Source organism: Oncorhynchus mykiss, chromosome 19 (genome assembly GCF_057628025.1).
Source record: "Oncorhynchus mykiss isolate SJ-2025 chromosome 19, ASM5762802v1, whole genome shotgun sequence".
Lineage (NCBI taxonomy): Eukaryota > Metazoa > Chordata > Actinopteri > Salmoniformes > Salmonidae > Oncorhynchus > Oncorhynchus mykiss.
This window is the reverse complement of record NC_143040.1, coordinates 4,687,257-4,702,293: the sequence shown is the minus strand read 5'-3', so window position 1 is coordinate 4,702,293 and position 15,037 is coordinate 4,687,257. Positions and strand designations below refer to the sequence as shown.

The 15,037-nt window shown below is 42.7% G+C and overlaps 1 protein-coding gene across 3 annotated transcripts; it reads right to left on the bottom strand.

Moving 5' to 3' along the window:
• Positions 1 to 4,620: 4,620 nt before the first annotated feature.
• LOC110497194 (NACHT, LRR and PYD domains-containing protein 1 homolog) lies at positions 4,621 to 13,874 on the bottom strand. Of its 3 annotated transcripts, XM_090209909.1 has the most exons (12): positions 13,775 to 13,874; positions 13,089 to 13,638; positions 10,898 to 11,085; positions 10,036 to 10,073; positions 9,194 to 9,258; positions 8,847 to 9,061; positions 8,399 to 8,658; positions 7,602 to 7,736; positions 7,295 to 7,427; positions 7,164 to 7,193; positions 6,314 to 6,596; positions 4,621 to 5,565 (listed from the first exon to the last, which is right to left on the bottom strand). In XM_090209909.1, exons 1-12 carry the CDS (start codon positions 13,872 to 13,874, stop codon positions 5,559 to 5,561), a joined length of 2,004 nt encoding a protein of 667 aa, XP_090066035.1. In that variant the 3' UTR covers positions 4,621 to 5,558. The 3 variants fall into 3 exon arrangements, with proteins under 3 accessions (XP_090066035.1, XP_090066034.1, XP_090066033.1); XM_090209908.1 differs by lacking the exons at positions 13,089 to 13,638; positions 13,775 to 13,874 and having other exon boundaries at positions 7,086 to 7,193; positions 10,898 to 11,465; XM_090209907.1 differs by lacking the exons at positions 10,036 to 10,073; positions 10,898 to 11,085; positions 13,089 to 13,638; positions 13,775 to 13,874 and having other exon boundaries at positions 7,086 to 7,193; positions 9,194 to 9,849.
• Positions 13,875 to 15,037: the final 1,163 nt, after the last annotated feature.

Here is a 15,037-nt window from a genome sequence, read left to right as displayed (position 1 = left end):
TGTGGGGATCTCATGCATGGTAATAACTACATGTATATACGACTTGCATCCTTGGCACAAAGTTATATTATATTCTACTCAATCCATAGGCTTCGTTAGTGTCCTTCAGGCTGTTTTGAAGTTGATACAACCTTGCTATGAGAGCTGTGGTTCATACCCAGGTTCTGAACTAATATGTACACACCAAGTGTTTTGGTCCATGCACTGATTGGCTAGCTGCACATCCATAGGCATACAGGTATTTTAATTATCCACTGCACAATACGCAAGAACAAAGCAGAAGCCCCCCCCCCCCCCCCCCCTAAAATAGGCCTAGCGACGTCCCTGCGTCTCGTCAATAACAACGACGAGACGGCCTCTAGACAGATAAGACGTGCAGCGGAAACAACCTGGAGCTGAACACGAAGAAAAGAAAGGACGTCATAGAGGATTTTATAAATGTTTTATTTGTTCCATGTGGACTGTTATACTGACTACCTCTGTGTGCTATGTAGACCTACTGACCTATGTGAGAGAGCTCCAAATAATAATTCCAATATATTACTTTTAATAGGTACTTGCAAATGGCAATTATACTACTTGAATAACATTTAGAAAAGCTTCTGATCGAGTTTGGAACTGTCAGATAATTTCTGTACCACAGAAATATAACGATAGTAAAATATAACGTAATGAAACAGGCAGGGAGCAGGACTCGAACCCTCGACCTTCTAGCCCGAAGTCCAGCGCGCTATCGACTGTGACCCAAAAACATGCTCAAGCAGAAAGTCGCTATCCACGCTTATAAACCCAGGGTCGTTACGCTATACGATGATATTGTGTACGACCGATGATATTATGATATGTAACAAAAGGGGACAGAGGAATCAGGGTGACGGTTATGTTAGCTGGATTAGTCTGCTGGTTTGACGCTCAAAAAGCGGCTTTACTCCGAGGTACAGCAGTAGTGTTGCCGGACTGGAGAAGTTAGGCTGGGCTCAGTGAGGACGATGGCAGTCAGAGGCAGGAACACGGCTGCGTTACGACACCAGTCAAATCGATGCGCAGCTCTACTATCTCGGTTGTAGCTTGAATAGAGACGCAAGTGTCAGATATTGAATAGAGGCGCAAGTGTCAGATATTGAATAGAGGTGGTAGTGTCAGATATTGAATACAAACAAAAGGTTCTCACTCAGTCGAGGTTTGATGAGTAACAATAAAAACATAGCAACAAAGAGAGGACAAATAGCACAATTCAAGTTTCTTTATCAATGACAAATACACTTCATATTAGTAGTCAATACTCACCAATAAGCCATCCGTCCTCAACAGCTCCCTCCTGTAGGTGGAAAGGCAAACTTTGCTGTTCTGCAGAATGAACAAGTCGTGCTTTCTACCTGGCCACCACATTCAGCAGCGTCTTTTACACATAACATTATGTAAACAGTATCATTTTAGACCGTCCCCTCGCGAACCAGGGACCCTCTGCACACATCAACAACAGTCACCCACGAAGCATCGTAAGCCGCGGCCCTTGCAGAGCAAGGTCTCAGAGCAAGTGACGTCACCGATTGAAACGCTATTTTGCGCGCACCACCGTTAACTAGCTATCAGTTTCACACCCGTTACACTTACCTATCATCACCTTCGCATTAAAAGTAGATGTCTTCTCTGTTCACATAGTCTATCACCTTCACATTAAGAATATGTCTTCTCTGATTACATAGCCTTGTTGAACTCGTTTTGGGATGGTGCTCCTATGGTGATTTTGGTGCCGTCTATTGCTCCATTCGTATTTGGGAACCCATTGATGGAAAAGAACCCATTCAATCAGTTGTGCGATGATAGAAATGGTATATTACACGTTTGCTGATGATTAGATCCTCAACATTGTCTCATCGAGGGATGTGAGATGCCGCTGGCGGATCCGCGAGCATCCGGCTGAAAAGTGCCGGTTACCAAAAACCCGAGGGTGGATAGCACTTTGACGTGCACCCGAATGGCTTGGGTTTGCCTTTCAAAGTAGGTCTTATATCCTCACAAGATTGGTTTAGGGAAACGATATCTGATCAGCCAATCTGTACTTCCTCCTAAAAAAAAAGTCCCACCTGTCTGTAAAAACGGACTCCATGCGAAATGCAACGGTGACAACTCTTCCAACAGAGCAGATCAGACATCTCTCATTGGATTTCCATGATCTCCGTCCTTATAGTATTTAAACAATAGCTTCACCTCTAATTTAATACATTACTGGACTTTATGTGGATTGTTATTTATTTATTTTGTATTATTTTTACCATGAGATTTTCACTCTACCCTGCCATTAACATCTGCTTCCATGCACATGTAACTAATAAACTATAAAATGTATTATTATAAAACTATTATTAATTAATAGTGTTATTACTATCATTGTTAAAAGTAGCATTATCATGTTTTGTTATTGCATTACGGCCGTTACCATGACAACTGTCCAGTAATCATTACTTTTAATCCCGTGAACAATATTTGTTAACGCTATAATCTAATTTCTGCAGTAAAGACGATTTACTTTATTACTTGTTTTCATATTGTTGAACAACATTCTAAGTCTGCTAATATTTCCTCCTAAAGTGTTACGAATTTCGAAAAACATTTTTTTTAAGGAATAACAAAAAGGAAATTCACAAACAGCGGGACTTTTATTTTTGAAGGAAAATTGCCGAGGTCAAGGTCTTATTCTTGCTAGGTCTTGCTTATTTTTATTGGCGGAATTGAGCTATAATAAGAGGTAAACCCTTTCCTCTACTTCCTTAGAAATTGACTTCCTGTTTCAACACAGAAAGCTGCTGATAGACTGAGGTGGTTGTGTTGATATCCAGCCAGTCCCATAAACCTCTAACAGGCCAACACTGTACAATATATTCATAAAAAATATTTATGTTGAATGTGCGTAGGACTGACTGACCCTCCTGCTAGATAGAAGTCCAGCTAGGTACCTAGTGTAGGACTGACTGACCCTCCTGCTAGATAGGGGTCCAGCTAGGTACCTAGTGTAGGACTGACTGACCCTTCTGCTAGATAGAAGTCCAGCTAGGTACCTAGTGTAGGACTGACTGACCCTCCTGCAAGACAGGCGTCCAGCTAGGTATCTAGTTTAGGACTGACTGACCCTCCTGCTAGATAGGGGTCCAGCTAGGTACCTAGTGTAGGACTGACTGACCCTCCTGCTAGATAGGGGTCCAGCTAGTTACCTAGTGTAGGACTGACTGACCCTCCTGCTAGAAGATCCACACTTCCAGGAGGCTGCAGAAGGAGAGAGGCTGTTTGATTGGGCATTCCAGGAGGCGGCAGAAGGAGAGAGGCTGTTTGATTGGACCTTTCGTAAGTTTTATCGTTATTTTAGTGTTCATGTTTGATTTACATTTTCGGCAGCCTGAATTAAAGCAACAGACAACCAGAACATGTTGAACCATCCTGCCCGTCTATTCTGCCTGGTCTCCCCACCTCCAGGGGTTGACTACAACTGTTGATCTGAAGCTGTGAACAAAGATATGGGGTCCAGCTCCCCAAGAAGGTTGATCATCCTGGAACACGACTCAGTTCCTTTTCTCAACACCATGTCGATGATGTCACGTGCCTTCTCTGCCCTCTCAGCGATTCCCCCTTTCGTGAGTCCATTTCCTCATTTCCTTCAGACAGAGTGAGTTGTAATCCCGTAAAGAATCTAAGGAAGGTCTTTGGTCAAGACGTCAACGTGGTGGTGTGTATCTTTGACTATCCTGACTATCAGCTTCCCCATATGTATAGGACAAGAGATCATTCCAGTTCATCGCCTCAATTGCGTTTTCAAAATCATGTTGTGGAAATTCTTCCACAGAGAGACACTCGAAGTCAATCTGAAATGAGCTGGAAAGGTTCAAACCAATCAGGATCTCTCCCTGGGCATACCCAACTCAATGTACCATAGTACACATGTCAATCAGGAGCTCTCCCTGGGCAGACCCAACTCAATGTACCATAGTACACATGTCAATCAGGATCTCTACCTGGTCAGACCCAACTCAATGTGCCATAGTACACATGTCAATCAGGATCTCTCCCTGGTCAGACCCATCTCAATGTACACATATCAATCAGGAGCTCTCTCTGGTCAGACCCAACTCAATGTGCCATAGTACACATGTCAATCAGGATCTCTCTCTGGTCAGACCCAACTCAATGTACCATAGTACACATGTCAATCAGGAGCTCTCCCTGGTCAGACCCAACTCAATGTGCCATAGTACACATGTCAATCAGGATCTCTACCTGGTCAGACCCAACTCAATGTACCATAGTACACATGTCAATCAGGAGCTCTCTCTGGTCAGACCCAACTCAATGTGCCATAGTACACATGTCAATCAGGATCTCTACCTGGTCAGACCCAACTCAATGTACCATAGTACACATGTCAATCAGGATCTCTACCTGGTCAGACCCAACTCAATGTACCATAGTACACATGTCAATCAGGATCTCTCCCTGGTCAGACCCAACTCAATGTACCATAGTACACATGTCAATCAGGAGCTCTCCCTGGTCAGACCCAACTCAATGTACCATAGTACACATGTCAATCAGGAGCTCTCCCTAGTCAGACCCAGCAGTTGTCTTATATATGGCTATACACAGACAAGTTATATTTAAATGATTTGGCAAATTTCATGAATCATTAACGTTTTGCTTCATTTATGTGACCGACCAATACTGGTTCATAACATTTGACAGACCAACACCTCACCAGTCTTCTTCGCTCTAAAATGAGACCTTGAAACTGAGATATCTCCTTCTCAAGTCTGGGCTTACTGCCAAATTACAGCTACTGATAGTGAGGATCTGTACAGTCGGCCACTTAATGAACACACATTGGTTTATAGAAAAGCACATGAATAAAACACGTGTTTTAAAGAATAGAAAACATTACAATTTAAAATAATTTAAGTGTCTTTGTCCACAGACTAGGAGACAGGCCTCAGCATCTTCAGATTAGGTGGAGAAGTGTCTTTGTCCACAGACAAGGAGACAGGCCTCAGCATCTTCAGATTAGGTGGAGAAGTGTCTTTGTCCACAGACTAGGAGACAGGCCTCAGCATCTTCAGATTAGGTGGAGAAGTGTCTTTGTCCACAGACAAGGAGACAGGCCTCAGCATCTTCAGATTAGGTGGAGAAGTGTCTTTGTCCACAGACTAGGAGACAGGCCTCAGCATCTTCAGATTAGGTGGAGAAGTGTCTTTGTCCACAGACTAGGAGACAGGCCTCAGCATCTTCAGATTAGGTGGAGAAGTGTCTTTGTCCACAGACTAGGAGACAGGCCTCAGCATCTTCAGATTAGGTGGAGAAGTGTCTTTGTCCATAGACTAGGAGACAGGCCTCAGCATCTTCAGATTAGGTGAAGTAGTGTCTTTTGTCCACAGACTAGGAGACAGGCCTCAGCATCTTCAGATTAGGTGGAGAAGTGTCTTTGTCCACAGACTAGGAGACAGGCCTCAGCATCTTCAGATTAGGTGAAGTGTCTTTTGTCCACAGACTAGGAGACAGGCCTCAGCATCTTCAGATTAGGTGCTACAAGACAGAGGATGTAGGAGAGATCAGAAAGTATGGAGAAGATTGAGGAGTGAGATACACCTGAGATAATGATGTGATGATGGTCCTATGATACACCTGAGATAATGATGTGATGATGTCCTATGATACACCTGAGATAATGATGTGATGACATCCTATGATACACCTGAGATAGTGATGTGATGATGTTCCTATGATACACCTGAGATAATGATGTGATGATGTCCTATGATACACCTGAGATAATGATGTGATGATGGTCCTATGATACACGTGAGATAATGATGAGATAATGGCCCTATGATACACCTGAGATAATGATGAGATAATGGCCCTATGATACACCTGAGATAGATGTCCTATGATACACCTGAGATAATGATGTGACGATGGTCATATGATACACCTGAGATAATGATGTGATGATGGTCCTATGATACACCTGAGATAATGATGGCCCTATGATACACCTGAGATAATGATTAGATAATCATGTGATGATGGTCCTACGATACACCTGAGATAATGATGAGATAATGGCCCTATGATACACCTGAGATAATGATTAGATAATTATGTGATGATGGTCCTATGATAAGAGTAATTTATTACAGGCAGCAACACAAAAAAACATGCTTCCATTCTGAAAAGTACTTTATCTTTGATCTGAGTAGCTATGTTGTTATTTTACCTATATTTAATCATTCCACATATTCAAGGGAGGGAGAAAAGAAACCGGTCTTACCTAGATTCACTCAAGTACTTAACAAGATGGTGTTCATGTTCACTGAGAGCTTTGAGACAAGCTCCCATCACTTCTGGTCCTTTAGGGAGGACTGCGTTCAGTAGTTTTCTCATTCGCTCCTGTTCAGTTGTTTCAGCTGTTATTCTGGAGTACTCTTCATCACCAATCATGCTCTTTGACGACAGAACATCTGCTATTGGCTTTGGGTTTTTGACTCCGTGAATGAGTTCAGCCCTGTGTTTCTTCAGAAACTCCTCAGCAGGAATCCCAGGGAGTGTTAATGCTGAAGGGGGGTGAATGAAATGAATATGTCTTTAGGGTGAACAGCAGCTGTTTCTACATCTAACATTCTCTCCAGTTATCACCCCACTGAACATGATTCATGAAGACCTTCATCACCCCACTGAACAAGACTCATGAAGACCTTCATCACCCCACTGAACAAGACTCATGAAGACCTTCATCACCCCACTGAACATGACTCATGAAGACCTTCATCACCCCACTGAACAAGACTCATGAAGACCTTCATCACCCCACTGAACATGACTCATGAAGACCTTCATCACCCCACTGAACAAGACTCATGGAGACCTTCATCACCCCACTGAACACGACTCATGGAGACCTTCATCACCCCACTGAACACGACTCATGAAGACCTTCATCATCCCACTGAACACGACTCATGTTAGATCTTCAACAGTGTCCTTCATCACCCCACTGAACATGACTCACAAAGGTCTTCATCACCCCACTGAACATGACTCACAAAGGTCTTCAACAGTGTCCTTCATCACAACTTGAAGGGACGTTAGCTCTGTGACCTTGTCCACAAAGACAAACTTACGTGTTGGATGAGAGTCTTTGCTGTATTCATCTGAAAGACAAACAAGAGAAAATATCATAAAACACTTTAATAGCATCTGTTAGAAAAGGACATTGATGATTGACATACTGTTCATGTCCAGTATTTCTTACCTTTTGATACCACTGATTTCCATACTGTCCTCTCATCATCCCCGATTAACTCCATCTCAATGTCCACCCCTGTGTTTCCCATTATCATCTTACAACAGCTGGGTGTGGTGTTTGCAGGTAACAGCTGTATCTTCTGTAGGAGGCCATATGGTGCAACGAGAGAGCGAGAGCGAGAGCGAGAGAGAGAGAGAGAGTAGGAGAGAGAGAGAGAGAGAGTAGGAGAGAGAGAGAGAGAGAAATAGAATGATATTCTAGTAATTCATATACAATATGACAGATTCATGTCCTCAGCCTGATAAAACTGCACCTCTGGATAGATGGAAGTGGAGAGGGGATTCTTGAGTGCAAACCAACTGTTCATCTTTAAGGGCCCATTTGGACTTGGCAGGAGAAATTCAGAATATCCTTGGGACACCTGATCTTTCTCCCGTTCCCGAACAGCCTACAAAATGAGAGATGTAAGTAGTCAGTCACAACAATGTAGTCTCATAATTCACACAACATGCAGCTCACTGGGCAATCCATTTTTGTCAACACTATCGTTATTGATTTACCATTATTTTACCAGATAAGTTGACTGAGAAGAGATTCTCTTTTACAGCAACGACCTGGGGAATAGTTACAAGGGAGAGGGAGAGGGGATAAATGAGCCAATTGGAAGCTGAGGATGATTAGGTAGCCATGATGGTATGAGGGTCAGATTGGAAGTTTAGCCAGTTTAGCCAGTAAGTACTCTTACGATATGTACCATGGGATCTTAAGTGACCATGGAGAGGACACCCATTTAATGTCCCATCTGAAATACAGCACCCTACACAGGGAAATGTCCCCTTCACTGCCCAGGGGCAATGTCCCCTTCACTGCCCAGGGGCAATGTCCCCTTCACTGCCCAGGGGCAATGTCCCCTTCACTGCCCAGGGGCATTGGGTTCTCCTCCGACCAGAGGTATGTGTGCCATCTACTGGCTCTTCAACTGAATGAGACAGAAATAGATTTGTCACAGAGCTGCATGTTGTCTTTGTAATCTCGAGATTTTCAACAAACTATCAGCTTTCCTTCAGTAAGATTCAACATACTGTTGTCACTTCAGTAATAGTGCCTCACCTCTTTCTGACTGGAGTTTCTGAGGAGCAGGTACAGCCTTGAAATTATTGTTGACTTTTTTACTGCCATGTAGAGGACCACATCACAGTGGACATCTACGATCCAAGAAAGGATATAGCTCAGTATAACAGCGATAGCTGAGAACTTGGGATGGAGAATCTTAACATGGAATCTGGTGACTTCATGCACTTCCTCTAAAGACACTCCATGTTCCTCTACATGAAGAATCTTCATCTCATTCCTCAGGGAAGGGTTGGTCCCTGAACAACACAATAAAAAGGAGACAGAAAGACAAATATTGTATTATTCATCCAACTAAAACACAAAGAATGTGCAGTACCAGATCACAGTAAACTCAAACTCCCATAATAGTTTATTCATTAATTCAGGAAGTGAAACTCAGTTACATGGAAATGTCTTTCTGAATACTATTTCTACATGGTTTTACCTAAACAGACAAAGTGTGGCAGATGAACTTCCTCCAGTTCACCTAACTCCATAGTAATGTCCAGCAATGGACCACCTTGTGTGTACTGCATGTCTTTCAGAAGTTGACTGTAGGGTTCCCAGTTCCTGAAGTGATACTTCAGAATTACATCTCTCTCACACAGCCAGCGGAGCCCAGCCACTGTGCACTCATAACTCCCTTTGGGTGTCCTGTGTCTGAAGGCAACAACAAGATATGGGAGAGAGGGTCAATCATCAAATGGAGAGGTTGGATTAGAAGACTATTCCCAAAGGTAACAGGGAAATACACTAGCAGGTGGAATGAAATGTTATAAGTAGTTATTTTACCTGAACATTGTCACTCCCTGGACAGTGGAAGTCAAGGGTTCAATCTGAAGCCAGTGTGTGGAGTCCTGAACAAGGACAAGCATGTCAGTAATACATATGGGGCCTGTTTCCTGGACACAGATTGAGTCTAGTGCTGGACTTAAAGCATGCCCAATGAAAGTTTCAATAGAAAGTTCTTTAAGGTCCAGGACTAGACTTAATCTGTGTCTGGGAAACTGGCCCATTAACCAAAGTAACTAATTTAACGTATTTATCCAATTAAACTGTTGAATGACAAAATATGACAACAGCTAAAATCCTGCATGCCTAAAAGCAGAACACAGGAGTCTATATACCAGTTTGAATGGTTGGTCAGTACACACCTGGCTTTGAGACTGTGTTTATATTACTAAAGCAGAACACAGGACTGTCTATATCCCAGGATGAATGGTTGGTCAGTACACACCTGGCTTTGAGACTGTGTTTATATTACTAAAGCAGAACACAGGACTGTCTATATCCCAGCATGAATGGTTGGTCAGTACACACCTGGCTTTGAGACTGTGTTTATATTACTAAAGCAGAACACAGGACTGTCTATATCCCAGTATGAATGGTTGGTCAGTACACACCTGGCTTTGAGACTGTGTTTATATTACTAAAGCAGAACACAGGACTGTCTATATCCCAGTATGAATGGTTGGTCAGTACACACCTGGCTTTGAGACTGTGTTTATATTACTAAAGCAGAACACAGGACTGTCTATATCCCAGTATGAATAGTTGGTCAGTACACACCTGGCGTTGAGACTGTGCCGGACTCCTGCAGGTATGTAAAAGTAAGAATTTACATTATGACTTACCTCAACATGGTCACAAGTCTTACAGCTCTGAGGAATCCCTGAAGTCAAAAGTAGTTGTTATTTAAAATGGACAATCTCATGTAATAATGAATTAATCATTATTAAATAGACTTGTAATATAACTAAGCAACAGTCTCAGAATGTACACTCATTAGCATACCATAATCTGCCATTAGCGTTATATTAATTAATGTTTGTAGAAGCAGGAAACAACATCATTCTGGTCCATGTTTTGTAGATGTTGGGGGCCTGATTTCTGGTAGATTCTAGGATGAGAGTTTAAAGGTAGATTCAGATAAATGTATGTTGTACGAGCAGCACCACCGATATTGTGATGAGCAAGATGCCCGACTTCTCTCTCACACAGTCACAAACAGTATCTGCCCATCTTCACTCTCTTACAGAATGTTAGTCACGGGACCAAAACAGCGGAGAAGTTTAGCCTTGCTCTCCAACACTCTTAGTTGTTGTAGAAATTGACCCACTATGCTGTTTACTTTGTGCATCTACGTCATATCGCTGACTCTACCTTTAAGTTTGTTTTGACAAAATAGATCATGATTGTGCTCCTTGTCTGGGACTCAAGTATAATGAACGCTTTAAAACTACTTTGACTTAAAAACAATTATCAGTTAACTCACATTTCTGGGGCGGCAGGGTAGCCTAGTAGTTAGAACATTGGACTAGTAACCGGAAGGTTGCAAGATCAAATCCCCGAGCTGACAACGTACAAAATCTGTCATTCTGCCCCTGAACACGCAGTTAACCCACTGTTCCTAGGCCGTCATTGAAAATAAGAATTTGTTCTTAACTGACTTGTCTAGTTAAATAAAGGTAAAAAATAAATGTAAAAAACCCTCACATTTCTCAGGTCCAGGCTTGATCCAACTCTCTCCACCATGGTCTCTGGTGTCCTCAGGTCCAGGCTTGATCCAACTCTCTCCACCATGGTCTCTGGTGTTCTCAGGTCCAGGCTTGATACAACTCTCTCCACCATGGTCTCTGGTGTCCTCAGGTCCAGTCTTGATACAACTCTCTCCACCATGGTCTCTGGTGTCCTCAGGTCCAGGCTTGATACAACTCTCTCCACCATGGTCTCTGGTGTCCTCAGGTCCAGGCTTGATACAACTCTCTCCACCATGGTCTCTGGTGTCCTCAGGTCCAGGCTTGATACAACTCTCTCCACCATGGTCTCTGGTGTTCTCAGGTCCAGGCTTGATACAACTCTCTCCACCATGGTCTCTGGTGTCCTCAGGTCCAGGCTTGATACAACTCTCTCCACCATGGTCTCTGGTGTTCCAACAGAACACATTAAAACACACCACTACTACTAATCTAACTGTCTGTAGGTCCAACAGAACCCATTAAAACACACCACGACTACTAATCTAACTGTCTGTAGGTCCAACAGAACACATTAAAACACACCACTACTACTAATCTAACTGTCTGTAGGTCCAACAGAACACATTAAAACACACCACTACTACTAATCTAGCTCTGCCACTAGCTCTGCCACCTGTCACCATTACTACTAATCTAACTACTACTAATCTAACTACTACTAATCTAACTGACTAGCTCTGCCACCTTTCACCATTACTACTAATCTAACCACCATTACTACTAATCTAACTACTACTAATCTAACTACTACTAATCTAACTGACTAGCTCTGCCACCTGCCACCATTACTACTAATCTAACTGATTAGCTCTGCCACCATTACTACTAATCTAACTACTACTAATCTAACTGACTAGCTCTGCCACCATTACTACTAATCTAACTACTACTAATCTAACTGACTAGCTCTGCCACCATTACTACTAATCTAACTACTACTAATCTAACTGACTAGCTCTGCCACCATTACTACTAATCTAACTACTACTAACCTAACTGATTAGCTCTGCCACCACTACTACTAATCTAACTGACTAGCTCTGTCACCTGTCACCACTACTACTAATCTAACTACTACTAATCTAACTGACTAGCTCTGTCATCACTACTACTAATCTAACTGATTAGCTCTGCCACCATTACTACTAATCTAACTGACTAGCTCTGCCACCACTACTACTAATCTAACTTACTAGCTCTGTCACCTGTCACCACTACTACTAATCTAACTACTACTAATCTAACTGACTAGCTCTGTCATCACTACTACTAATCTAACTGACTAGCTCTGCCACCACTACTACTAATCTAACTGACTAGCTCTGCCACCATTAATACTAATCTAACCACTACTAATCTAACTACTACTAATCTAACTGACTAGCTCTGCCACCATTACTACTAATCTAACTACTACTAATCTAACTGACTAGCTCTGTCACCATTACTACTAATCTAACTGACTAGCTCTGCCACCTGCCACCATTACTACTAATCTAACTACTACTAATCTAACTACTACTAATCTAACTGACTAGTTCTGCCACCTGCCACCATTACTACTAATCTAACTACTACTAATCTAACTACTACTAATCTAACTGACTAGCTCTGCCACCTGCCACCATTACTACTAATCTAACTACTACTAATCTAACTGACTAGCTCTGCCACCTGCCACCATTACTACTAATCTAACTACTACTAATCTAACTGACTAGCTCTGCCACCTTTCACCGTGGATTGAAACACAGAAGCCAAGCCACACCACTGCTTCTTGACACACTGCCTGCTTAACCAGGCAGCCAGCTGCACCAATTTGTCGGAGGAAAGTCCGGCCGCCACAAGGAGTCGCTAGAGCGTGATGGGATAAGGACGTCCCAGTCAGCCAAACCCTCCAGACAGCGCTGGGACAATTGCGGCCGCCTCATGGGTCTCCTGGTGCGTCCGGCTTCGGCACAGCCCGGGATCGAACCCGGATCTGTAGTGAAGCCTCAAGCACTCGGGAGCCCGATGGGGATTCTTTTATGTTACTTAGATTGACACACCAATCGATCTCAGAGGGCTACTAAAACACTACTACTAATGTAATTGTAGGAATGACTCCAGAGGAAAACACAATGAGGAAACATCGCTATTTGACTCACCTCTGAATGTGTTGGTCATCTATCTGACACAGGGTCACTGAGAAGGCGGAGTAAATCCCAAACCCAGGATAGAGGGGTTCAGTGAATGTGGTGTGTTCTGTGTGAAGGTGTGTCAGTGTACCAGAGGAGGACACGCTATAGAAGGTCAAAGTACCAGCTGGCCAGTCCAGATACACTCCAACTCTGTTAGAAACATGACGAGGGATGGATCTGCTGACTCCATCATGTTTAAATAAATAACCTTTGTCAAAGCAGACTAAACACCAAGACTTCCTATTGTCTCCAATCCTACGGTCACTCCCCCTTTCCTTCCTCTTCAGTCCTTTGTACACCACACCAATGTCCGCCATGCCACCACCCCTCTCCACCTCCCAGTAATAACGACACCCAGATAAGCCTTCTCTGCAGAGAACTTGATAAAGACAGTCAAATCTGTCTGGATGGTCTTCATAATGCTGGTCCTCCACCACCCGTTTCAACTTCCTGTTCCCCTCAGACAGTATCAGGTGGGGGTTTGCTGTATTTGGGTCCAGGGTGAGATGACAGGCATCTGTAGACAAAAGGAGAGTTTAATCAAACCACATCTTCATATAAAATGTTGTTTTGTAGGTACAGAACAAGTATTGATTAGTTAATATGTTACTATAGTGCTGAATATACAGTTAATTAGGATTGAAGAGACTTACATTTCCTCAGCCCTGATTTCAGCCAGCACTCTCCACCATGATCCACACTGTAGGAGAAACAGGTTATTGACTGACAAAGACCTAATAAAGCAGTCAACATTTAAACCATATTGTTGTGTTCTGGTGCACTATCCCAGTTCATTACTATCCTACCTACTGCATACAGAACGGAGTACAATTCATTACTAGAGACATACAGGTATTCTATCCTACCTACTGCATACAGAACAGAGTACAATTCATTACAAGATACATACAGGTATTCTATCCTACCTACTGCATACAGAACAGAGTACAATTCATTACTAGAGACATACAGGTATTCTATCCTACCTACTGCATACAGAACAGAGTACAATTCATTACAAGATACATACAGGTATTCTATCCTACCTACTGCATACAGAACGGAGTACAATTCATTACTAGAGACATACAGGTATTCTATCCTACCTACTGCATACAGAACAGAGTACAATTCATTACTAGAGACATACAGGTATTATATCCTACCTACTGCATACAGAACAGAGTACAATTCATTACTAGAGACATACAGGTATTCTATCCTACCTACTGCATACAGAACAGAGTACAATTCATTACTAGAGACATACAGGTATTCTATCCTACCTACTGCATACAGAACGGAGTACAATTCATTACTAGAGACATACAGGTATTCTATCCTACCTACTGCATACAGAACAGAGTACAATTCATTACTAGAGACATACAGGTATTCTATCCTACCTACTGCATACAGAACAGAGTACAATTCATTACTAGAGACATACAGGTATTCTATCCTACCTACTGCATACAGAACAGAGTACAATTCATTACTAGAAACAGACAGGTATTCTATCCTACCTACTGCATACAGAACGGAGTACAATTCCAACAGGATATCAGAGATGCAGAAGAAGAGTATTCATGTGGTGATGATGTATGCTGTGTTGGAGTGCTCAGCCTGCTGGGTAAACGTCCCCTTAATTATACTATCATGTCCTCATGTTACTGACCCTACTACACTACATATGACACAACCACTGCTCACACTATCAGGACATCTATTCTGACTTACTTCAGCTTCATCCGTTTATATGTGGGATCCACCAGAGCAGATGAAAGCAGTCCCCCTGCAGAGTCTCCTGGGTGATTGTAGCTCAGGTCCAGCTCTTTCAGGTGGGAGGGGTTTGACCTCAGAGCTGAAGACAGAGCAGCACAGCCCTCCTCTGTGACCAGACAGCCAGACAGCCT